Here is a 21,800-nt window from a genome sequence, read left to right on the forward strand (position 1 = left end):
AAATGGCCTGGGAGCAGGATTTAAATATCTCCTTATCTGAGGAGAGCTGGGATTCAGTTCTCAAATCAGTTAACTCAACCTCTCTTTGTGCTCGCCACTGCCTTTTACAGTTTAAGATTGTTCCTAGAGCCCATATGTCTAAATCTAAACTATCTTGATCCTACCCTAGCGTTAGTCCGCTCTGTGATAAATGCAAGAGGGGCGTGGCCTCTCTCATCCATATGTACTGGTTCTGTCCTGGCTTGGAGAAATTCTGGAAAGATGTCTTCACTACGTTGTCGTGTATTCTGAATCAGCACCTAGAACCAAACCCCTTAATTGCTCTGTTCGGTTTTTGGGGCGAGACAGATTTATGTCTGGGTCCGACCAAATGCCAAATATTATCCTTTGCCTCTCTCCTGGCTAGACGCTTGATCCTCCTCAGATGGAGAGATGCTGCCCCGCCCACTCATGCTCAATGGCTTAACGATATCATGGCCTGTTTGGACCTCGAAAAAATTCATTATTCAGTTCTCAATTCAGATCTAAAGTTCCATAAGGTCTGGGGACCTTTTATCGAGTACTTTCATAACCTTCCTCTTGACTAGGGTTTTTTTTTCTTTTCGGTCCCTTGCTTTCAGCTCCTTTTTTTTTCTGGTAGAAGGCATTATTATCCTCTGTTGCTGAGTGTATTCACAGTCTGGGAGCTTGGCTGTCCTGACTTATTCTCTCTATATTGTGTTGTGGTTGGTCTGGAGTTGCTGTTGTTTTTTCTTGTGTTGTGGGGCTTGGGGAGGACACTAAGCTTACTTGTCTTTAATTTAGGTGCTTTTTTTTTGCTAAATTCTCTTCCTTTGTAGCATATTGTTATTGTATGCTTAATTTTGCACTGTTTTAATGTTCCTCATTGGGATTTGGGGTTTTTAATTTGTAAAATGTTTTGAAAAACTAATAAAAAACATTTTTTAAAAAAACGTATGTTTCAGCGCTGGGCTCGGGAGCCAGTGACAGACTGCTTTCAAGTGCTCTCTCCATTCGTGCTGGGTTGATGTGGAGGATCAAAAACTCAAAACCCCAAAACCCAATAATTAAACCACTGCATTGCTTAGTAAGAATTGTAGCTTTCATTGGGGCAGGGCCTTTCTCACTTTATCCTTTAAAATTGTTCCGATCTTTGACTGACGTAGCCTAATGCTTTTACAATAACCAGTGGCGTTTCACCTTTTTCCAATCGCTTTATTATTTCCACTTTATTTTCCATTGTGATCGTGATTATTTTCATGAACAGAAACACTGCGGATTCAGAGCTCCGCTGCCAGGTTCTAATGTCCACTGCACTGAGACAGGTTAAATAAGGTCTGGGGTTCTGCTGGGTCCTAAGGTCCACCGCATTGAGACAGGTTAAATAAGGGACCTGAGCATCCGCGTTTTTTGGTATCTGCGAGGGGTCCCGGAACCAATCCCTCGCGGATAAGGAGGGCTGACTATATACAAAAACAATCAAATGAGAGTGTCACGGTAGTGTAGTGGTTAGCACAATTGCTTTACAGATCAGGTGATATGGGTTCAATTCCAACCCCTGCCTGTAAGGAGTTTTTACGTTCTCTCATGACTGTGGGTTTCCTCTGGATGCTCCGGTTTTTAACATTTACTTCTTTATGTAAGCTGCCTGATCTGCTGATAGTTCCTTTTTTTCAGATTTCCAGCAATATCACAGTTATAGATTTTTCTCTTGCTTCTTTTCTCATTCTGCAGGAAGAAGTAGCTGTGATTAATGACCATACTATTTAATGGCATTAAATTTGTGCCATTTAATCTCTATCTATCACAGTCCAAAGATGTACTGACTGGTAGGTTAATTGGCCATTGTAAATTGCCCTATGATTAGGCTAGGATTAAATCGGGGGATTGCTGGGTGGCACAGCTTAAATAGGCCTGTTCTGCGCTGTATCTCATCAAATAAATAAAAATATTATTGACTTAGTGATACATGTTCCGCGATACCCTGCTTTATATGTGGGTTGGTTTTACTGTTAGACAATTCAAGGAAAAGGAAGTTGACCTCGTGGGTTCACCTTTGTATAAAGTGCATTAACATTGCAAAGTAAAAAACAGGAAAATGTTGGAAATAAATCATGAGAGAGAAAAAGAGTTAATATTTTTGGATATTAAGGGAGAAGGTGTAGAGCAGTAAGGTGGCGCTGAAATACAGGCAGTCCCCGGGTTATGTACGAGTTCCTTTCCTGAGTCCGTCTTTAAGTCAGATTTGTACCAAAGTCGGAACAAGTACATCCGGTATTATTTAGTGTCAGTTAGCCAAACATTTGTCTTAGTATATAGTATATATTTTACCTTTCTATGCATATAAAACACTTAAGAAATGTATGTATTCCAATAATTAAGCCAATTATAATAATTGTAGTAATTGTAGCTTTCATCGGGGCAGTGCCTTTCACATGCTCCATTATTCTCACTTTATCCATGATCCTTTAAAATTGTTCCGATCGTTGACCAACTGCAGCCTAACACTTTTCCAGTGACCGATGGTGTTTCGCCTCTTTTCAAACACTTTATTATTTCCACTTTATTTTCAGTCACGATTGCTTCTCGTCAACGGAACAGAAACACTGCGGGCGGCGGGTTCCGAGGTCCGCTGGGTCCTAAGGACCACTGTAGTGAATTCTCCAGGTCCTAAACTGCACCGCACTGAGAAAGGCTAAATGGGACAAGTGGGGGCTGTGCTGGGTTTGGGTATTTGATCCTGCACAATATTCCGCGTGGGAATATAAACTGGAGATGGCAGTTTTTTTTTACGAGGTCGAGTTGCGAGCTCGACATCAACCCAGCACGGATGGTATGGGAGTCACTGGATCGACATCAATCCGGCATGGGAGCGGTCTGTCACTTAATTGAACACAGGAACCTCCGTACTCAAGCCTGGCGCTGATCCCACTGCGCCACCAGCTGGCCGGAATGGGGGTGGGGGGGTCAGGGTCAGGGTGAATCTAACTAAGAAAAATTTAAGCCAAATACAAAGTTAAACACTCAACACAGTGTCAATGGCAATGACTTAAAATGGTGGACGGGGTTGCGATCCGACTTAAAATGGTAGACGGCATTCTCCTTCCTTGGTTCGTAAGTATGAGTTGTCCGTAAGTCCGACGTTTGTAACTCGGGGACTACCTTTATAAAGTCAGCCCTGATTGTTGTAAATGCCTCTGCAGGCAAGAGGGACAGAATGACCTACACTTTAATTTGTGGAATAAGGGAAGGAGTAGGGGTAACACATCTCCTGAAGACCTTTAATCAAAAGTAGCCACTCTGACTAAATTGTTTTCTGAATTTGTTGATAATTTGACTTTCCGTTTGTATCAGAACTTGGCTGTGGATGAATGGTCATCACCCTGAAACATTAACAACATTAACTTCTCTATGTATGCTACCTGATCTGCTTTATGTTCCTTTTTCTGATTTCCAGCAATATCACAGTTCCAGATTTTCCTCTTACTTCTGTTCTTATTCATCATCTACACCTTCTGTAGGAAGAAGTAGCTGTGATTAATGATAATGCTATTTAATCTCTATCTATCACAATCTTTGTTTTCACACCATTCTCTGAATTTAAAACATTTTTGACTTCTAATCTTGCTGAGATCATTGACTGAAAACTTTCACTTTATTTCTGTCATTGGCTGCTGCTGAACATTTCTGTTTTTTTGGATTCTCAGCAGCTGCAGTTTCTTGTTTTTCAAATGCAGCATGAAAATATGCATTTTCTATTTAACATATTAATTACATGACTTCTATCTGTGTTTTGTTACTTTAGAGAAAAAAGTGATATTCATGGGAGATGACACTTGGGAAGGACTGTTTCCAAATAAGTTTTACAGATCATTCCCCTTTACTTCATTCAATGTGAGAGACCTTCATACAGTGGATGATGGTATTCTTCAACATATTTTCACAACAGGTAAGAAATTGCTCAGTATCCCAATAACCAGTCATCTGTACCTTATTAAGTCAAGTCAAGTTGCTTTTATTGTCATTTCAACCATAACTGCAGGTACAGTACACAGTAAAAATGAAATAATGTTCCTCCAGGACCGTGGTGCTACATGAAACAACACCAAACTACATTAGACTTCACTGAATTAGACTTCACTACATTAGACTTCATTAGACAAAACTACACTGGACTACATAAACTGCACAAAACAGTGCAAGACAGTACAATAATTAATAAACAAGAGAATAGACACAGTAAAGGGCAAATTACAATATTGTGGCAACCCACTTCCCAGCGCACTCGAACCGGCTCAGAAAGTGGCGCATGCCGGCATTGAGGCCAGTCCCAAAGAGGGCGCCAAGCCTGCTTCACCAGCAAGGGGAAAAGCCTGCGCACGGGACGGGACTGTGAATATGCGCCCCCTACAGCATTCCCGCCCGGGGAGGGCAGGAACAGGAAGGCTTTAAAGCGAGGCCGCGAAGTTTGAATAAATCTTTTTCGCAACTGCAGCTCACCGACTACATGTCATTATCTCAGCACTGCATGTAGCAGACCGCTACAATTGGTGACCCCGACGGCCCAAATGATATTTGAACCAGAGATGAACGACGCCGCATCTGTTCATGCAGTTTCATTAAAACTGCCAAGCTTCTGGATGCTGCGACCTCACCTATGGTTCCAGCAAGCAGAAGACCAATTCCACATTCGGCAGATAACCTCGGATGCCACACGTTACTACTACGTGGTGAGCTCTCTCGGCCAGCAAACAGCTGCCCAGGTTGAGGAGTTCATACAGTCGCCCCCGGAGGACGGCAAATACATAGAATTTAAAGCCCTGCTCATAAGGACTTTCGGACTCTCACGGCACGAGCGAGCTGCCTGCTTACTGCACCTGGATGGTTTGGGGGACGGGCCACCGTCGGCTTTGACGAATGAGATGGTGTCCTTGGCCGAAGGACACAAGCTCTGCCTCATGTTTGAGCAGGCGTTCCTGGAGCAGCTGCCCAAGGACATATGCCTGCTGCTGTCCGACGCAGATTTCAGTGACCCCTGGAAGGTGGCGGCCCGGGCAGACGTGCTGTGGAAAGCCAAGAAGGAGAGTGGGGCGTCCGTCGCACAGATCACCATGCCACGCTCCCAGCAGCAGACCAGACCAGGCCCCGCCGCAGAGCCCACTAACCCCAGAGGCAGGGGTGAGGAGACCAATGAACACTGGTGCTTCTACCACCAGCGGTGGGGCACAGAAGCCTGCCGCTGTAGCCCACCCTGTAAGTTCCTGGGGAATGCCAGGGCCAGCCGCCGCTGATGGCTACGGCGGCTGGCCATCGGTATAGCTTCCTGTATGTCTGGGACAAGCAGTCGGGACGCCGTTTTTTTGGTCGACACCGGAGCTGAGATCAGCGTCTTACCTCCAATGAGTTACGACACCTGCAACAGAGAACTGGGTCCCACCCTGAGGGCTGCGAACGGCAGCACAGTAAGGACCTATGGCACCCGTACGGTGTGGCTACAGTTCGGCTCCAGCTGGTTCACATGGGACTTCACACTGGCCGCTGTAGCCCAACCGCTCCTGGGAGCAGATTTTTTGCGAGCTCACAGCCTACGACCTGCTAAGGAAGAGACTGGTCCACACCGAGACCTTTCAAACGTTCTTCCTGGGTGAAGCCCAGTTGCCGGCCCCACACCTAGACTCCATCACACTGTCCGGCAACGACTTCACCAGAGTCCTGGCGGATTTCCCATCGGTTCTGGCCCCGCAGTTCATGGCAGCCATGCCCAGACACGGCTTACAGCACTACATCCCGACACAAGGACCACCCCTCCACGCCCGTGCTCGAAGGCTTCTCCTGGACACGCTCTGACTGGCGAAGGGGGAGTTCAAGAGGATGGAAGAATTGGGGACCATACAGCTGTCCGACAGCCCATGGGCCTCCCCCCTGCACATGGTGTCCAAAGCAACAGGGGGCTGGAGACCATGTGGTGACTACCGCAGGCTGAACGAGGCTACAACACCGGACCGCTACCCTGTGCCGCACATTCAGGACTTTGCAGCAAACCTACAAGGTGCACTGATCTTCTCCAAGGTAGACCTCGTCGGGGATACCATCAAATCCCGATACATCCGGACGACGTCCCCAAAACGGCACTCATCACCCCGTTCGATCTTTACGAGTTCCTCCGCATGCCGTTCGGCCTAAAGAATGCCGCACAGACGTTTCAGCGGTTAATGGACTCGGTGGGATGCGACCTGGACTTCGCTTTCATCTATTTGGACGACATCCTCATAGCCAGCAGTAGTCGTCAGGAGCATCTGTCCAACCTCCATCAAGTCTACACTCGACTGAGTGAGTACGGCCTAACAATCAACCCAGCCAAATGCCAGTTCGGGCTCAACACCATCGACTTCCTGGGCCACAGGATTACTAAAGACGGGGCAACCCCTCTGCCCGCCAAGGTAGAAGCGTTGCGCCATTTCCCCTAACCCAACACAAACAAAGGCCTTCAGGAATTTGTGGGTATGGTAAATTTCTACCACCGCTTCCTCCCTTCAGCAGCCGGAATCATGTGCCCCCTGTTCGCCCTGATGTCAGGTAAGGGCAAGGACATTACCTGGGACGAGGAGTCCGCCGCCTCTTTCATTAAAACCAAAGAAGCCTTGGCAAACGCCATGATGCTAGTGCACCCCAGAATGGACGTCCCTGCAGCCCTCACAGTGGATGCATCTAACACGGCAGTCGGTGGAGTGCTGGAACAACTCATCGCGGGTCGCTGGCAACCCCTGGCGTTTTTCAGCAAACACCTACGACTACCCAAGCTCAAATACAGTGCTTTCGACTGGGGACTGTTGGTGCTATACCTGGCAATCTGGCATTTCAGGTACTTCTTAGAAGGTAGGCCCTTCACCGCGTTCACAGACCACAAACCGCTTACCTTTGCGTTCACGAAAGCATCCAACCCCTGGTCGTCCCACTAGCAGCAACATCTGTCTTACATCTCTGAATACATGACGGATGTCTGGCATGTCTCGGGAAAGGACAATGTTGTGGCGGACGCCCTCTCCCGCCCTAACATCCAAGCCCTGTCCCAGGGGGTAGACTATGAAGTGCTGGCGGAGGTGCAGCAGGCAGACGAGGAGATCCCTAGTTACAGAACCGCAGTCTCTGGTTTGCAGCTCCAGGACCTCCCGTAGGCCCGGGTGAGAGGACCCTACTCTGTGACGTCACCACCGGCCAACCCCGCCCCGTCGTCCCAGCAGCCTGGCGGCGGCACATTTTCAACTCCATTCACAACTTAGCGCACCCCTCCATCAGGACAACCATCTGGATGGTAGCCAACAGGTTCGTTTGGCACGGACTCCACAAGCAGGTCAGTGAATGGGCCAAATCGTGCATGCACTGCCAAACAGCCAAGGTGCAGCGGCACACCAAAGCACTGCCGCAGCAGTTCCACCCCACCTGCCAGTGTTTCGACCACATTCATGTGGATATTGTGGGCCCCCTACCAGTGTTGCGAGGAGCGCGGCACCTCCTGACTATTGTGGACCGGTTCACAAAATGGCCAGAGGCGGTCCCGCTCACCGACACCACCTCCGAATCTTGTGCCTGAGCACTGATTGCAACCTGGATATCTCACTTTGGTGTACTGGCCGACATTACCTCCGACAGAGGTGCCCAGTTCACCTCTAGCCTGTGGTCAGATATGGCCAGCCTTTTGGGGACACAGCTGCACCACATAACTGTCTACCACCCACAGTCGAACGGACTAGTGGAGCGTTTCCACCGTCACCTGAAGTCGGCTCTCATGGCCCGCCTCAAAGGGCCTAACTGGGTGGACGAGCTTCCCTGGGTCCTGCTTGGAATTCACATGGCGCCCAAAGAGGATCTGCACACCTCGTCGGCCGAGTTGGTGTACGGCGCACCCCTGGTCGTCCCAGGAGAGTTCATACCAGCCCCAAGGCGGCAAGAGGAAGAACCCGCAGCAGTCCTGGGCAGACTACACGACAGGCTCGGTAACCTGGCCCCCATACCCACTTCACAACATAGACAGAACCCGACCTGCGTACCCAAAGACCTGCGAAACTGTAAGTTCATTTTCGTACGACGGGGCGGACATTGGGCACCGCTACAGCGGCCCTACGAGGGGCCGTTTACAGTGATCAGAAACAATGGGTCCACATTCATGCTGGACATTGGGGGGAAAGAAGAGGTTTACACAGTGGACCGACTCAAACCGGCCCATGTGGACTTGGCGCAGCCAGTCAAGATTCAGGCACCGCGGCGCAGAGGCAGACCTCCCAAACAGAGTCCGACCCAGACTGAGGACATTGGGGGGGGTGTATCGCTGGTTCTTGGGGGGGGGGGGTTATGTGGCGACCCACTTGCCAGCTGACAAAGTGGCCCGCACCAGCATTGAGGCTGGTCCCAAAGAGGGCGCCAAGCCTGCTTCACCAGCAAGGGGAAAAGCCCGCGCACGGGACAGGACTGTGAATACACGCCCCCTACAGCATTCCAGCCCGGGGAGGGCGGGAACAAGAAGGCTTTAAAACGAGGCCGTGAAGCTTGAATAAACCTCTTTCGCAACTGCAGCTCACCGACTACGTGTTGTTATTTCAGTGCTGTGTGTAGCACACCGCTACAATATAATAACAAATTATGTAAATGTAAACAATGTTTTAGCAGGAATCGAGAAAGAAATGAGCAAAAATTGCAAAGGGAGTGGAGTGGTGTTCAGGTGGTGGGGGTTGGTTTGTGTGTGTGTGTGTGTGTGTGTGTGTGTGTGTGTAAAAGTTGGTATCAGACTAGACTCTGGGAATTGAGGGGTCTCATGGCTTAGGGGGGAGAAACTGTTACACAGTCTGGTTGTGAGAGCCTGAATGCTTTGGTACCTTTGGTCAGATGGCAGGAGGGAGAAGAGTTTGTATGAGGGCACGGGTGCGTGGGGTCCTTCACAATAACTCAATACAGAAAAAATCTTTGAATACTGTTTTCACCAAAATGGCACAACTTGGTGCTGGAAGTTGAGTTAATTCCATTGTGACTGTCAACGAAAGCCACTGGAGAGACAGTAGCTGGTAGTATATAACAATCTTTATTCGCACACACAAGCTGGCAGCACTTGGAGTCACTTCCTGACCCAACGGTACATCACATTTTTATATGTCAAAGAACAAAGGTAACAGCACAACGATTTCTATAGTTACAATGCATTCATAAAGCTTCCTTTAAGATACATATAATTTTCCAGTACCTAGGTCGAATTAGTAATTGCTATACAGGCAGTCCCCGGGTTATGAACGAGATCCATTCCTAAGTCTGTCTTTAAGTCAAAATTGTACTTAAGTCGGAACAGGTTAGCCTATCCTTCGATGCCTTATGCCCTGGTGCACTTTTTTCCTCTCTCGAAATGTAGGTCCTTACAGGCATAAGGGAATCTCATGTACATTAAATATTTTTTCTGGCAAATAACCTCCATCCTCAATAATTTTTTTCAACATTTCAGGAAAGTCACTCGCAGCACTTACATCAGCACTCGCTGCTTCACCTTGCACTTTAATATTATGTAAATTTGCCCTCACTTTGAAATGATTGAACCAACCCCTATTGGCAACAAATTCTTCATCACAATCGCCTTCAGTTACTGCACGTGCAGCTTTTAAATCATTGAAAAGGCTTCCAGCCTTTTCTTGCACTAAAGTAAGGCTAATAGGCAAATTACACTGATTTTGATCATCTAGCCAAATTATCTAGCCTTTCCATTTCAATAGTTAAACCACTGCGTTGCTTTGTAATAATTATAGCTTTCATCAGGACAGGGCTGTAGCCTAATGCTTTTCCAATGACGTTTCACTTCTTTCCAGATGCTTTATTATTTCCACTTTATTTTCAATCATGATTGTTTTCCTTCTCATTGATGCATCACCAGTACTTGCATCGGATTTACGCTTTGGAGGCATGATTACACACACATAGTAAAGTCCCTGTAAATATAATTGTGCAGAAAGAGAAATAAACAGGAGATGGGAATTATCAGTCCATAATTTTAACTCGTTTACCACATCCATCAACGGAATAGAAACACTGCGGATTCAGCAGCAGCTGCGGGCGGCAGGTCCGGAGCTCCCCTGGGTCCTAAAGTCCACCTGCACTGAAACATGTTAAATGGGACAAGTGGGGCGGTGCTGACTGGAAAAGGGGGTCAGGGTGAATCTTGCTAAGAACAATTTAAGCCAAATACAAAGTTACACACTGAACACAGAGTTAACGGCAGTGGGATCTGATTTAAAAAGGCAGATGGCGTTCTCCTTACTGGATCCGATGAATTTTTAATATAATAGGCTTTATGGCAGTCCATTCGTAAATACGAGTTGTCCGTAAGTCAGACATTCGTAACCCAGGGACTACCTGTATTCCATATCTCTAGAATATACCTTAATAGCTCTATCAAATCTAAATTCATGGAACTAATAATTCACGTCAGTTTTCTTTAAAAAAGGAAAAAATGTGCCTGTCATGATGCTCTAAAGTTCTTTATAGCCAGTTTTAGTAATCATTTCATCCTTTGCAAACTCCACAAACAGCAGTTTGGTAATAAGACAATAAGTCACAAAATGAAATTGACTGGACCACTGGGGATAGATTCCCTGCTCTTTGAAATTGTCATTCAATCTTTTGTGTTTCCCTGGTAGTTTAAAATCTCATCTGAAAGATATCGCATGAATTGTCTTCATTACTGGATTAGGATACCATTGTTATGCTTTCGTCTCTGGTGAGATTTGTACCCACAGCCTTAAAGCTCAAGTGAACAAATTTGTCAGGGTTGATGAATAGACTGAAGATTTTGTTTGTGTGGTGTTAGAAATATATTGTGGATTTTTAAAATATACATGACATCAGTTATATACAGAACATAGTACGGTATTGTATAAGCCCTTCGGCCCATGATATGCCAACTTTTTGACCTTCTCTAAAATCACTCTAGCCCTTCCCTTCCAGGTAGACTCTCCGGATAGGCATGTGGATGATAGGAAAGTGGAGGACTCGCAAATATCCCTAATGTATCTTCCTCTACCATCACCTCTGGCAGCATGTTACGCACCTACCACACACTGTGTATTAAACAAAACTACTTCTGGCATCCTTCCTAAACTTTCCTCCCATCACCTTAAAATTCAACTATATTGCTTGAACACAATATTCCAAGTGTGGTCTATCCAGAGTTTTATAGAGCTACAATATTACTTTGTGGCTCTTGAACCACAATGAACTAACCCACCCTTCCACTTCCTCATCGAAGTACACTCAGACCTTGCTTAAAGCTGAGGATGTGTTCTTCGGAGGTGGAATGCCATGTAAATCAGTGCTGTGCGGAGTCATTATAACATAATGTAAATGGACATGTGTGCCTGATGAAGAAAACCAAACCTAAGATATTGAGATATAATTTTATGTATACACAGTAGTTCATGGAGTATCCAACACACAAATAGGCCTACCCTTTACAGCAGTGGAGCAGCAACACATTGCAGCAGCAGTGGAGGGAAGCAGGACATGGTTACATCTTAGAGGAAGGGCCAGGCTGTGGGTCGTCCTCTAACTTTGGCTTCTTCTTCAAGTAGGCGTAGAGATTTGACTGCCTTTTCTTAAGTTTCCTCTCATGAAGTAGTTTTCGGTAGCAGGTAATCATGTCAAGAGCGCCTCTCTACCTTATTGCTTCACTCCCAGTCACAGTCATTAACGATGAACTGGTCCATGATTTGTGTGATTGTGGCGATGCTTGTGCTGAGGAATTTTGCGGTGAGATTTCTTGTTGGTGTTTCCTTTTATCCATCTGTGTCCTAGGATGTGTTGCTCTGCCAATTTTCGAAGCTCTTCATTATTAAGGCTCTCACCATGAGAATGCAGTAACTCTTCAACATCATCCTGATACTCACCAGCTTCCAAATGCCTTATCACTTGCAAATGCCTTTCACATCCAGTGCTAATGCTTTTCCTAGATATCTTAGACGTACTACCCTCACTGGAAGTTGTAGGCTGTTTTCCAGACATTATGGGTGGAAAAAAATGGAAAATTGGCAGGGGAGCAAGATCATTTACGCATGTGGGGAAGGCAGAGTGTGAACTAATACATGATTGGCTGTGAGTGACTCAGAATGTACGTTTTTCTCATTGGCTGATTGGACATTTACTGTAATAGCGACTGCTCTTGAATAGCTTTAAGTGTTGCTTAGAATGAATATTTGTCATTTTTTAAAAACCATTCAATAAAGAATTGAATAACTGTTGTAATGAATCAGCACCATGCAGGGCAGCATTGTGCAGGCTCTGAGTGTAATTTATAAAAATCACAAAGTGCAGAGTCCCTGTATAGATCTCCGTGGAACACCACTGGTCATGAACCTCCAGGCAGTATGCACCCTCTATTATCACAGACAAGATTCTTAGATGGACCATATGAAGTGATGTACTTCCTTAAAGAAAGTGAATAATCGGACTTTTATGTCAGTCAGCATTAGTAATTTGTACATTGTGCCAGCTTACAGATACCTGCAATGAAGTACAGTAGATTCCGATTAATTGAGCCATTGATTAAATAGAATGGCCACTTATTTAGGACAACTCTTAAAGAATAAAAGCTAATGGAGAAAATTACCAGGACTCCCTTCATTTATATGTGACATGCAGCTCAATTGGGGTAGTGGACTGTTGATGAACAGATTCCAACTAGCTTCTGTCAGCGCATTTGTGCTGCTTTTAGACTCTACACTGTGATTAGAGCAAACTTTTTTAAAAATAGCATCAGTTGTGTTCAAAAAGCACAGATATTTATCACTGATAGTTCGTGAGAAATAAACTGCAAGACAATTCCGAACTGCTTTGCTCACTGCGGTCACAAGCATTTGGGCTTGGAGGTGCCAGAAATGGCCAGGAGTGAAGATGAAACTATTTCACTACTTCAACAAGTTAAGAACTATGAAGAATTTAAAAGTATCGGCAGTCATCTTGAATATTACAATGGTAATGAAAGTTTGGAAGAATGTAACTGCATTGTATGCAGGCAATCCATTATCTGCTCTAGGTGTCTGCATTGACTTTGTTAAATCACAGTGAATCAAAAGAACATAGCTGCATACACTGAACGAATTCCTCCAAAGATAACTATTAGGATCTAACATTTTATTGTACTGTAGTTCAGTTGGTAGTATTCTAATTTATCCTGTATTTCATTTAAATACATAACTTTTTTCTCAGTTTGTCATGAACACTTAGGTGACGAACCATGTTTATCATTCACGTGTAAATTTTACAGCCTGTAATTATGAATTTGGTGATAGATTTGCTGTGTGTGTTTTGGGGGGGAATGCATTATCCAGTATCTTAATATTCCTTTATGCTTTGTAGTGGTTTTCCTCAACTTGGGATTTCCATTTCTATTCATTTTGGCACTATGCTAACTTCATTATTCAATGGGACATCTCTTTAATAAAAGCTGAAAATGTAAATAGAAAGCATCTGTTTCTTTCCACATACATGCCTGACATGCTAAGTATCCACAACATTATCTGTTTTTATTGCAGGCTTCCAGTTTGAGTAATTTATTGATTTTCGTAAGTCTCATTAACAAGTTTTTGTAAGTTTTTAACTTTATATAGTTAATTATTTTTATCTGCGTTTGATTTGGAAGAATAGATTGCAGTTGCTCTATCTTGACTATAATATTATGCTTTCTACTTTGCTTATAGTGGAAACTGGCGAATGGGATGTACTCATAGCACACTTTCTAGGAGTTGACCACTGTGGGCATAGATATGGGCCTCACCACCCAATGATGGCTGAAAAACTCAATCAGATGAACCAGATGCTGAGGTATGCTTTATGTGAGGACTGCAATTAGATAATTTTGAAGGCCAACATAATGGGTTTGAGTGTTGCTTTGTCGCAATTAATAATAATAACTTTAGAATACTTTTCATTCAGGCGATGTAGTTCAAAGTGCTTTACAATGGGATCAAGTGCAAACATGAAATTAATGTAAAAATAAAAATAAAAGACAAAAAGTTGTTAGTTAAAAACAAGGTTAAGTTAATAGGTTTTGACCTGGTGTTTAAAAGTGTCAACTGAGTCTACATTCCTTGTAGATTTAGGTACTCATTTCCACAGTCCAGGAGCATAAGTCAATGAAGCTGACCTGGCAGTTATCTTTTGAGGGAAATTGTTTAAATTTATGCGACCACTAGAAGAAGACCCGAGAGTTTGAGCAGGAGTATAAAACAATTCTGTGGTATACTCTGGTCCCAGACCATTAAGAGCTTTAAAAATAAATCTTATTATTTTAAACAAAAATTATTACTATTAAAATATTATTTTAAACAAACATTTGTAAGCCTGGTATTATTTGTCTTGTTGGATTACTTGGATATATAAGCACAAAGTAAACAGGCCAAGAGCCTAGCAAAAATTTTTCCTTTACCCCCTCTTCCTCACAGGACCCTAAAAAACTAGATCTTTCTGGTTTAACTAGTACTGTAGAATGTTTTTAGGCTGTTCCCTACCACTGGTCTCAATCCCTGTCAGTCTAGAAGAAAACAAGTGGTTCAGAATTGCAACCTCTCTCTGTTGTACAGTTTATCGGCTTTTTCACCTCATTATCTCATGTAGTTTCACTTCATGAAACAATGAAGCTTGTTCCATTGTAAACTTAAATTAGTGAGACATTATAAAACCCATATGTGTAAATACTTCCTTATAATTATATTGATTAACTTACCACTCAAGTGTTTAGAAGAATAAAATGTACTCAAAGTATTGATTAACATGAAGCTAAATTCTTAGCATGGAATATAATGGACTAAAATTCTGTATCCTGATTGCCGTGCAGAATGCGTTGCTAATAGTATGTAAGAGATGAAACAGTATTCGGATTGTCTGTGATGATTCTGTGGCTAAGTTGGTTTGTTTGGATTACAGAATCATACAGCATTGGAAACAGCTATTGGGTCTATTTTGTCCACGTTGACCAGCAGGTTCAGAATGCACATCATCAGACAGCTTAACGAGATAAGCTTTTGGCTGAAGCTGAGAGTGCAGAATGCAAGGACAGCTATTTGAACTGATTTTAATTGCTTTTCTCATTCTTGTCTATGCTAACGAGTTTCCTGTGTACAAATTCAATGAACCAATGACTGCAGATAAAACTTCCAAGATTGAAGGTTGAAAATTTTTCTTGAACCTTGAATAGAATTTCAATATATATCAATATAACTTGTATTTCTACTTCTGCAAAAGGAAAAAACTTCAGATATTTCAAAATCTCATTATATAGATTTCACATTTTTTTCAGTATAATTTTCAACATCATTGAATATAAATGAAAAAAGCAATTTTTGTTTAGTGCTATATTCCTGCAGGATTTTACAGAATGTTTCTCAAATAGTTACTATTGTGTAGGTGTAGAGTTGTCAGCTTGTTTATATTCTGCCGTGTCTCTTTTGGAAGCAACAAGATATTTAAATCTACAATTCCAGAAACATCTTCTGTGCTTAAGCTTCAAGCTGGAAGCACTTTACTTCAATTAGACATTAAACAAAGCCCCTGTTCTCTCTTCAGGTGGATGTAAAAGGTCCCAAAATGCTATTAGTATTGATACTTGGTATCCTCATCAATATTTATCCCTTGATTAACATTGTTTAAAAAGAAATAGATTATCTGGTAATTTGATACACTTGGATGTATGTGCTTAAAAATTCACAATGTTCCATTTATTACCAAAATCCATATATGTCAGAATTAGGTTTAATATCACTGGCATTTGTCAAAAATTTATTGTTTTGCAGCAGCAGTACTTTGCAATGCATCATAATAAAAACTATAAATTACAATAAGAAGTACAGTATATAAGAAAAATATTTAGAAAGTAGTGCAAAATGAGAGGAAAATAATAGTGAGGTAGTGTTCATGGGTTCATTGTCCATTCAGGAATCTGACAGTGGAGGGAAAGAAACCATTCCTGAAACATTGAATGTGTATCGTTAAGGTTCTGTACCACCTCCTTGATGGTAACAATGAGAAGAGGACATGTCTTGGGTGTGATGGAGGTGCTTAATAATGGATGCTGCCTTTTTGAGGCATCATCTTTTGAAGGTGTTCTAGATGCTAGGGAGGCTAGTGCCCATGATGGAGCTGGCTGTTTACAACCTTCTGCAGTATTTTCTGATCCTGTGCAGTAGCCCCTCCATACCAGATGAGGACCTGTGTGTGTTCCCTTGAATTCCCCTTCCTGAAGTCCCCATCAGTTCCTTGGTCTTACTGACATTAAATGCAAGGTTGTTGTTGCGACACCACTCAACCAGCTTACTTTTCTCACTCCTGCGCGCCTTGTCACTGTCAGAAATTCTGCCAACAATAATTGTGTCATCGGTGAATTTATAAATGGCATTTAAGCTGTGCATAGCCACACAATCGGTGAAGAGAGAGTGAAGCAGTGGGCTAAGCTTGCATCTTTGAGGTGTTATTTTTGATCTGCACAGACTGGTCTCCCAGCGAAGAAGTCAAGGATCCAGTTGCAGAAAGCAGTACAGAGGCCCAGGTTTGGGAGCTTGTTGATTTGAACTAAGTGTTGAATGCTGAGCTCTAATCAATAAACAGCAACCTGATGTAGGTATTACAAATATCCATGCGATCCAAGGTCAAGTGGAGAGTTAGTGTGATTGCACCCACTGTAGACCTACTGTGCTGATAGGCAAATTACAGATCCTAGCTTAGGCAGGAGTTGATTCTAGCCATGACCAGCCTCTCAAAGCGCTTGATCCCAGTAGCTGTGAGTACCACTGGGTGATAGTCGTTGAGACAGCTTGCCCTGTAGAGATCATTGTCAAATTGCATATAGGAACTGCAGGGTCTGTACATGGATCATTATGCTGCAACATTGAGAGATACTGTATGCCTTTATGGTCCTGAGTCATCACTTTGTTTTCATTCATGTTTGGACTGTAAAGTATACAGCAGGCTAGGTTGGTGCTTGGTTCAGCCATTGGTGGACCCCTCGGGCTGTGGGGTCTGCTTGGTGTCATGGTGCTACACGCACCCCTGGCCCATGCACAATTCATGGATGCCCTTACTTCTCTGCCTCTGGATTTGTATGTAAGTGGCAAGTGTTATAATGTTGACCGCCTTGGAGCAGGTGACTTGCTGACCACAGTGAAGACAGGACACTGATAAGTAAGCCAAGGTGAACTAGCTTGTCTGAAATGAAGGATGCAGACAAAATAGCTCTTAAAAAGTCAAAGTAGCATGGTAGGCTTAAAGTCAAAGCTACATCATTTCTATTAGGTAAGTGCACCAGGAACTTTAAATATTTAAGTTGTTGGAAATTGTAAAAATAAATGTAGAGTAACTTTTGCTGGTAAGATATTTTTCTGTATTTGACAGGTCATTAATTGCAAAACTTCAAAATGATACCTTGCTGGTGGTTATGGGAGATCATGGGATGACGGAAACAGGAGATCATGGAGGTGACAGTGAAGGCGAAGTTGATGCAGCTTTGTTTGTTTATAGTCCGTTTCCCATGTTTGAGGAAAATGCTGTTGAAGTAGGTACTATTTTGCAGCATGTTGCATTTATCTGGATGTCGTATTACCAGAAATGTGACTGCAATTCATTCCTTGATATAACATATTTAAATTTTTAGTTATGACATAGACACATCAAATACACATTGCCCCCAACATATGCAGTATGTAATGGAAAATTCTTTTACAATAAAAATTTAATGGCAAAATAGTAAGAAAAATTAGTGCTTTCTTTAATACACAAAGAATAGTTCTTAAATCAATGTCACAAATCCTTTTTCTTACCCTTTGTTCTTTGTGATAACTGTCTGAAACTACACCAGATTATTCACAATTTTAGGATCATATTTGTCTATTGAAACCACCATTATATCAGCCATCATTAAGATAATCTATTTTGATCTCTTGCTCTTCTCCAAGTAGCCATCCAATTGCTATTCAAAGCAATTTGCGTTCCTTGCTAGGTCTCGCTAGCCTAATACAGGGCATGAAAGCAAGTCACTGTCTTCTGTAGTTTGAATATATAAGTAAATAGTAAGTAGGTTGACTAGAAAAGGAAATGGACAATACACAGATTTCAGGTTTGCAGAGTCTGTGAAGTGAAAAGCAGAGGTACAGTTTCAGATTGATTACAACTCGGGTTCTCAATATTAATATTGCTTACTTATCATCATTACTTTGTTTTTCTTTTGTATTTGCACTATTTGATGTCTTTGTAGTTTTTCATTGATTTTTTTGCAAGAAAATTGATCTCAGAAGTATATAGAATGTACATGTTCTTTGATAGATAATAGACTTACTTTGAACTTTTCTTCTGAAATGTGGAAAGTTAGAAAAGGCACTTTTGAAACGACGGAGTAATTAGGAGGAATGCAGGAACAGAGGCAATTATTGCCTGCTCTACTGAAAAGATATATGTTTAGCCAATACTAGTGTTTCCTTTCATTGAAATAGTTCCACATTCAAAGACAGTCTATTTTTATTTCTGTTTGAGAAATTTGTATTCATTCCCTTAATTATGTATTTTTCTACTTAAATTTACATCAAAATATATTTGCATTTAGGACCCAGAGGTCGTCTCTCAGATAGATCTTGTACCAACCTTAGCTCTTCTACTTGGCATTCCTATTCCATACAGTAATATTGGCATGGTGATTGTGGACATGTTTACATCTTTGCCAAACCTGACTGATAATCATGATCTTGAACAAGCAAAGGCACTTCGCTTCAATGCCATACAGGTACAAGACTAAAAGATCTGTTGTGTATTGTTTTCTGTCTTGCTTCCTCTCCCCACGTTCCAGACACCATGATTTTAGACTCTATTGGACCTGTAATAGAAAAAATAAGTGTGTCTTGGCGTGGTCCAGATTAGTGTTTTTCTACAGCAAGAAGGCAAATATTTCATTCTGTTCATTTGGAAATTTGACTAAATGAGGAAACTATTTCGAATTGCAAAAAAAAGTTGATAAAATATGGTATACTGTAATTTTTTGCTGTGAAAATGCACAGAATTGAATGCTTCAGTACTCTTGTGCAGAGGAGAAAATAAGTTGGAGAGGGCATCATTATAACAGGATTTGTACATCTATAGTGCATAAATTAGACTACATTTGTAATATACTGGCAAACAGGACAAAGCACATGAATACTTTAAAACTATTAAAAATAGGCTGGTATACTAATGGTTTATGTGCCACATGTGGGGACAATAATGTATAAACTTTGGATGTTCTGTAGCTGTTATGATAGTAATTTTTTGAAGATAACTGGTGAATTCTCTAATTCTTAGTCAAAATTATACTACTAGAAATCTCAAAAATCTCAAAATCTTCTCAAAAATTAAGAAAGCTTCACAGTCAGTTTATAACATATTGCTGCGCATTAAATTGCCAGAATTGTGCATGGGTCATTTTCTCTCGGGTATCATCTACAACATGCAAATGGATCTGAGTTATTTATTCTTTCCAGATTGTGGATGTGACAGATGAGGTTAACTTTGTTGGCTAAGCCCAAGTGTTTTGGTATTGATCTATCCTTTGAGCTACAGCAGTCCTTGCGGGGTAGATACTGCTGCTAATATGATGGTTCCAGGATGAAAGTGAATTTCTTTGTGCTTGGTTTACCTTCTAGATTTGGATATTTTGAAATTGGGAGATGATATTAAAGAGTTTTGGTGAGATGTTGCTTTTTGAATTTGGGAGTATTCCATCACATTACTAACCAGTAGGTAGTAGAAAGACTTGTAGAGTTAGACTGTAGAGTTTGATTGTAGATTGTAGAGTTTATTACTGAATATCTGTTCGTAGCAGCAGTAAATATGTGGCTGGTCCATTTTTGCTTCTGATTGCATGTGATCTCCCCTGCCCCCCCCCCCCCCCCCATATATTGATGGTGAGAGTTTGGTAGTGGTGTTCTGTTGAATATCAAGAGATGGTGGCTGGAATCTAATTGTAAATATTCTTGTCTGTGTATAACAGGCATTACTTGCCACTTTTCAGCACATGCTTGAATGCATATGTGGTCTTCCGATATTGAGGCATGGGCTGCTTCATTTTTTGAGGAGTAGCAAATGCAACTGAATGTTGTTTTATCATTAGCTTATATCACTACTTTTGTCTTGATAATGGAGGGAATCTTACTGATAAAGCAGCTGAAGATGGCTAATCAAGGATGTCCCGATGATGATCACAACCTCCAATCACCATCATATTTTCGTACAAGCTATGAACGCGGACAATAGAAAGCTTTGCCTTGATTCATGCTAACCAGTTACTTCTAGGGTTCTGTTGGATTCAGGTGTTTAAATTCAAGTTTCTTTTAGAAGTTAGGAACGAGGCAAAATGCGTGTTGCTTCACAAACATTTTAGTAAGAGTTGATAGGAACATAACAGCAACAGAAGTTCTTACTAGAAGAAGAAAAGAAATAAAGAAGAGAAAGAAGATGGCACCTAGCACAAAATAGCCTCTTTTATACCATAAAGCTGAGAAAAATTCCATTCTAATCTATAGATACTAGTAATCCAATTGGAAAATACTTATTCAATACTGCAGTTAAAAGTTAACCAATGAGAAAATACGAGCCACTTAACAGAAGGCAAAGAAGCTTTACAATTATGCTTTGTTTAGTCACTAGAGGCATATTAAAATTGTGTATATTTATTTATTTTTTCGATATTACACGGAGTAGGCCTTCTGGGCTTCAAGCCATACCACCCCAGCAACCCCTGACGAACCCGATGAACTCTATCCTAATCGGAAGACAATTTACAATGACCAATTAACCTATATGGTAGGTCTCTTGACTGTGGGAGGAAATGGAGAACCTGGAGAAAACCCAAGCATTCTATGGGGAGGACATACAGAGACTCCTTACAGAACAATGCCGTAATTGAACTTCAAACTCTTGAGCATCATGCAAACCGTCACACTATCCTGGCACTTTGTCCCAGGTGTAACACATTTTCTTGGTGTATCCTTCCTCTCCCAGGGATGTGCTGTTTGGAGCTTCTGTTGATATATCTGTCCCATTTAGCACATTAGCGGTGCTGCACAGCTAGATTGAGGATAATCACAGTGGAACCCTGGGATTTTGTCACTCCTGTCAATGCTGTCAGTGACCATTAAATATTGCAACAGATCAAGACATGTTGGATACAGTTAAGCTGCTGGTACTCTCACCATTTCAGATTCATTCAGGAATATCTAATTGTCCTTCAATGGGGCAAGGATATTTTCTCTCCCTTAGAATGAAGCAATCCTTCAGAGTGAACTGTTTAGTAATACAGCAGAGACGTTTCTGGAAGCCGTGGTTTTATATGTGTAACCTTTATCCCGAATTACAAATTTGACTTTGTCATTCATGGTTGTCATTTTCAAGTGCAGAGCTGCTAATTTTTGATGCTTGACTCAAGCAGGATTATGTCTGCTTAAATTTCTTTCTAGTGAAGTATTCAAAAACATATTTTGCTGCACTCTAAATTAACAGCAGGATAAAGGTCAGGATTGGTCATTTCTTTTTCAGAGCCCAGAGGTAGCAAGACCAGCAGTGTTATCTAATTGTCATGTGAAACCTGATTGTAAAGCTAGCTTTTACTTTGTCATCTTTGAAAATCTGATAGTGTCAGAAGTCTACCAGAAATTCAATTTCAGATTTAAATCAACTACTGAATTTTATGTACTTTTGTGTGGACTTTATTAATTTTATCAGTTTGTGAAAACTTTATCACATTGCTTAAGGCAAATGATGGT

General features: G+C 42.1%; 1 protein-coding gene across 3 annotated transcripts in view; it reads left to right on the forward strand.

The window, feature by feature from the left end:
* The window catches only part of pigo (phosphatidylinositol glycan anchor biosynthesis, class O), a 65,596-nt gene that overhangs the window by 18,669 nt on the left and 25,127 nt on the right, over nucleotides 1–21,800 (forward strand). For all 3 annotated transcript variants that reach the window (XM_059989467.1, XM_059989468.1, XM_059989466.1), the window contains exons 2-5: nucleotides 3,806–3,949; nucleotides 13,725–13,848; nucleotides 17,410–17,569; nucleotides 18,614–18,790. In XM_059989467.1, coding sequence (XP_059845450.1) covers nucleotides 3,806–3,949; nucleotides 13,725–13,848; nucleotides 17,410–17,569; nucleotides 18,614–18,790 — 605 coding nt within the window. The remainder of the gene's footprint in view (nucleotides 1–3,805; nucleotides 3,950–13,724; nucleotides 13,849–17,409; nucleotides 17,570–18,613; nucleotides 18,791–21,800) is intronic.

Source organism: Hypanus sabinus, chromosome 14 (assembly GCF_030144855.1).
Source record: "Hypanus sabinus isolate sHypSab1 chromosome 14, sHypSab1.hap1, whole genome shotgun sequence".
Lineage (NCBI taxonomy): Eukaryota > Metazoa > Chordata > Chondrichthyes > Myliobatiformes > Dasyatidae > Hypanus > Hypanus sabinus.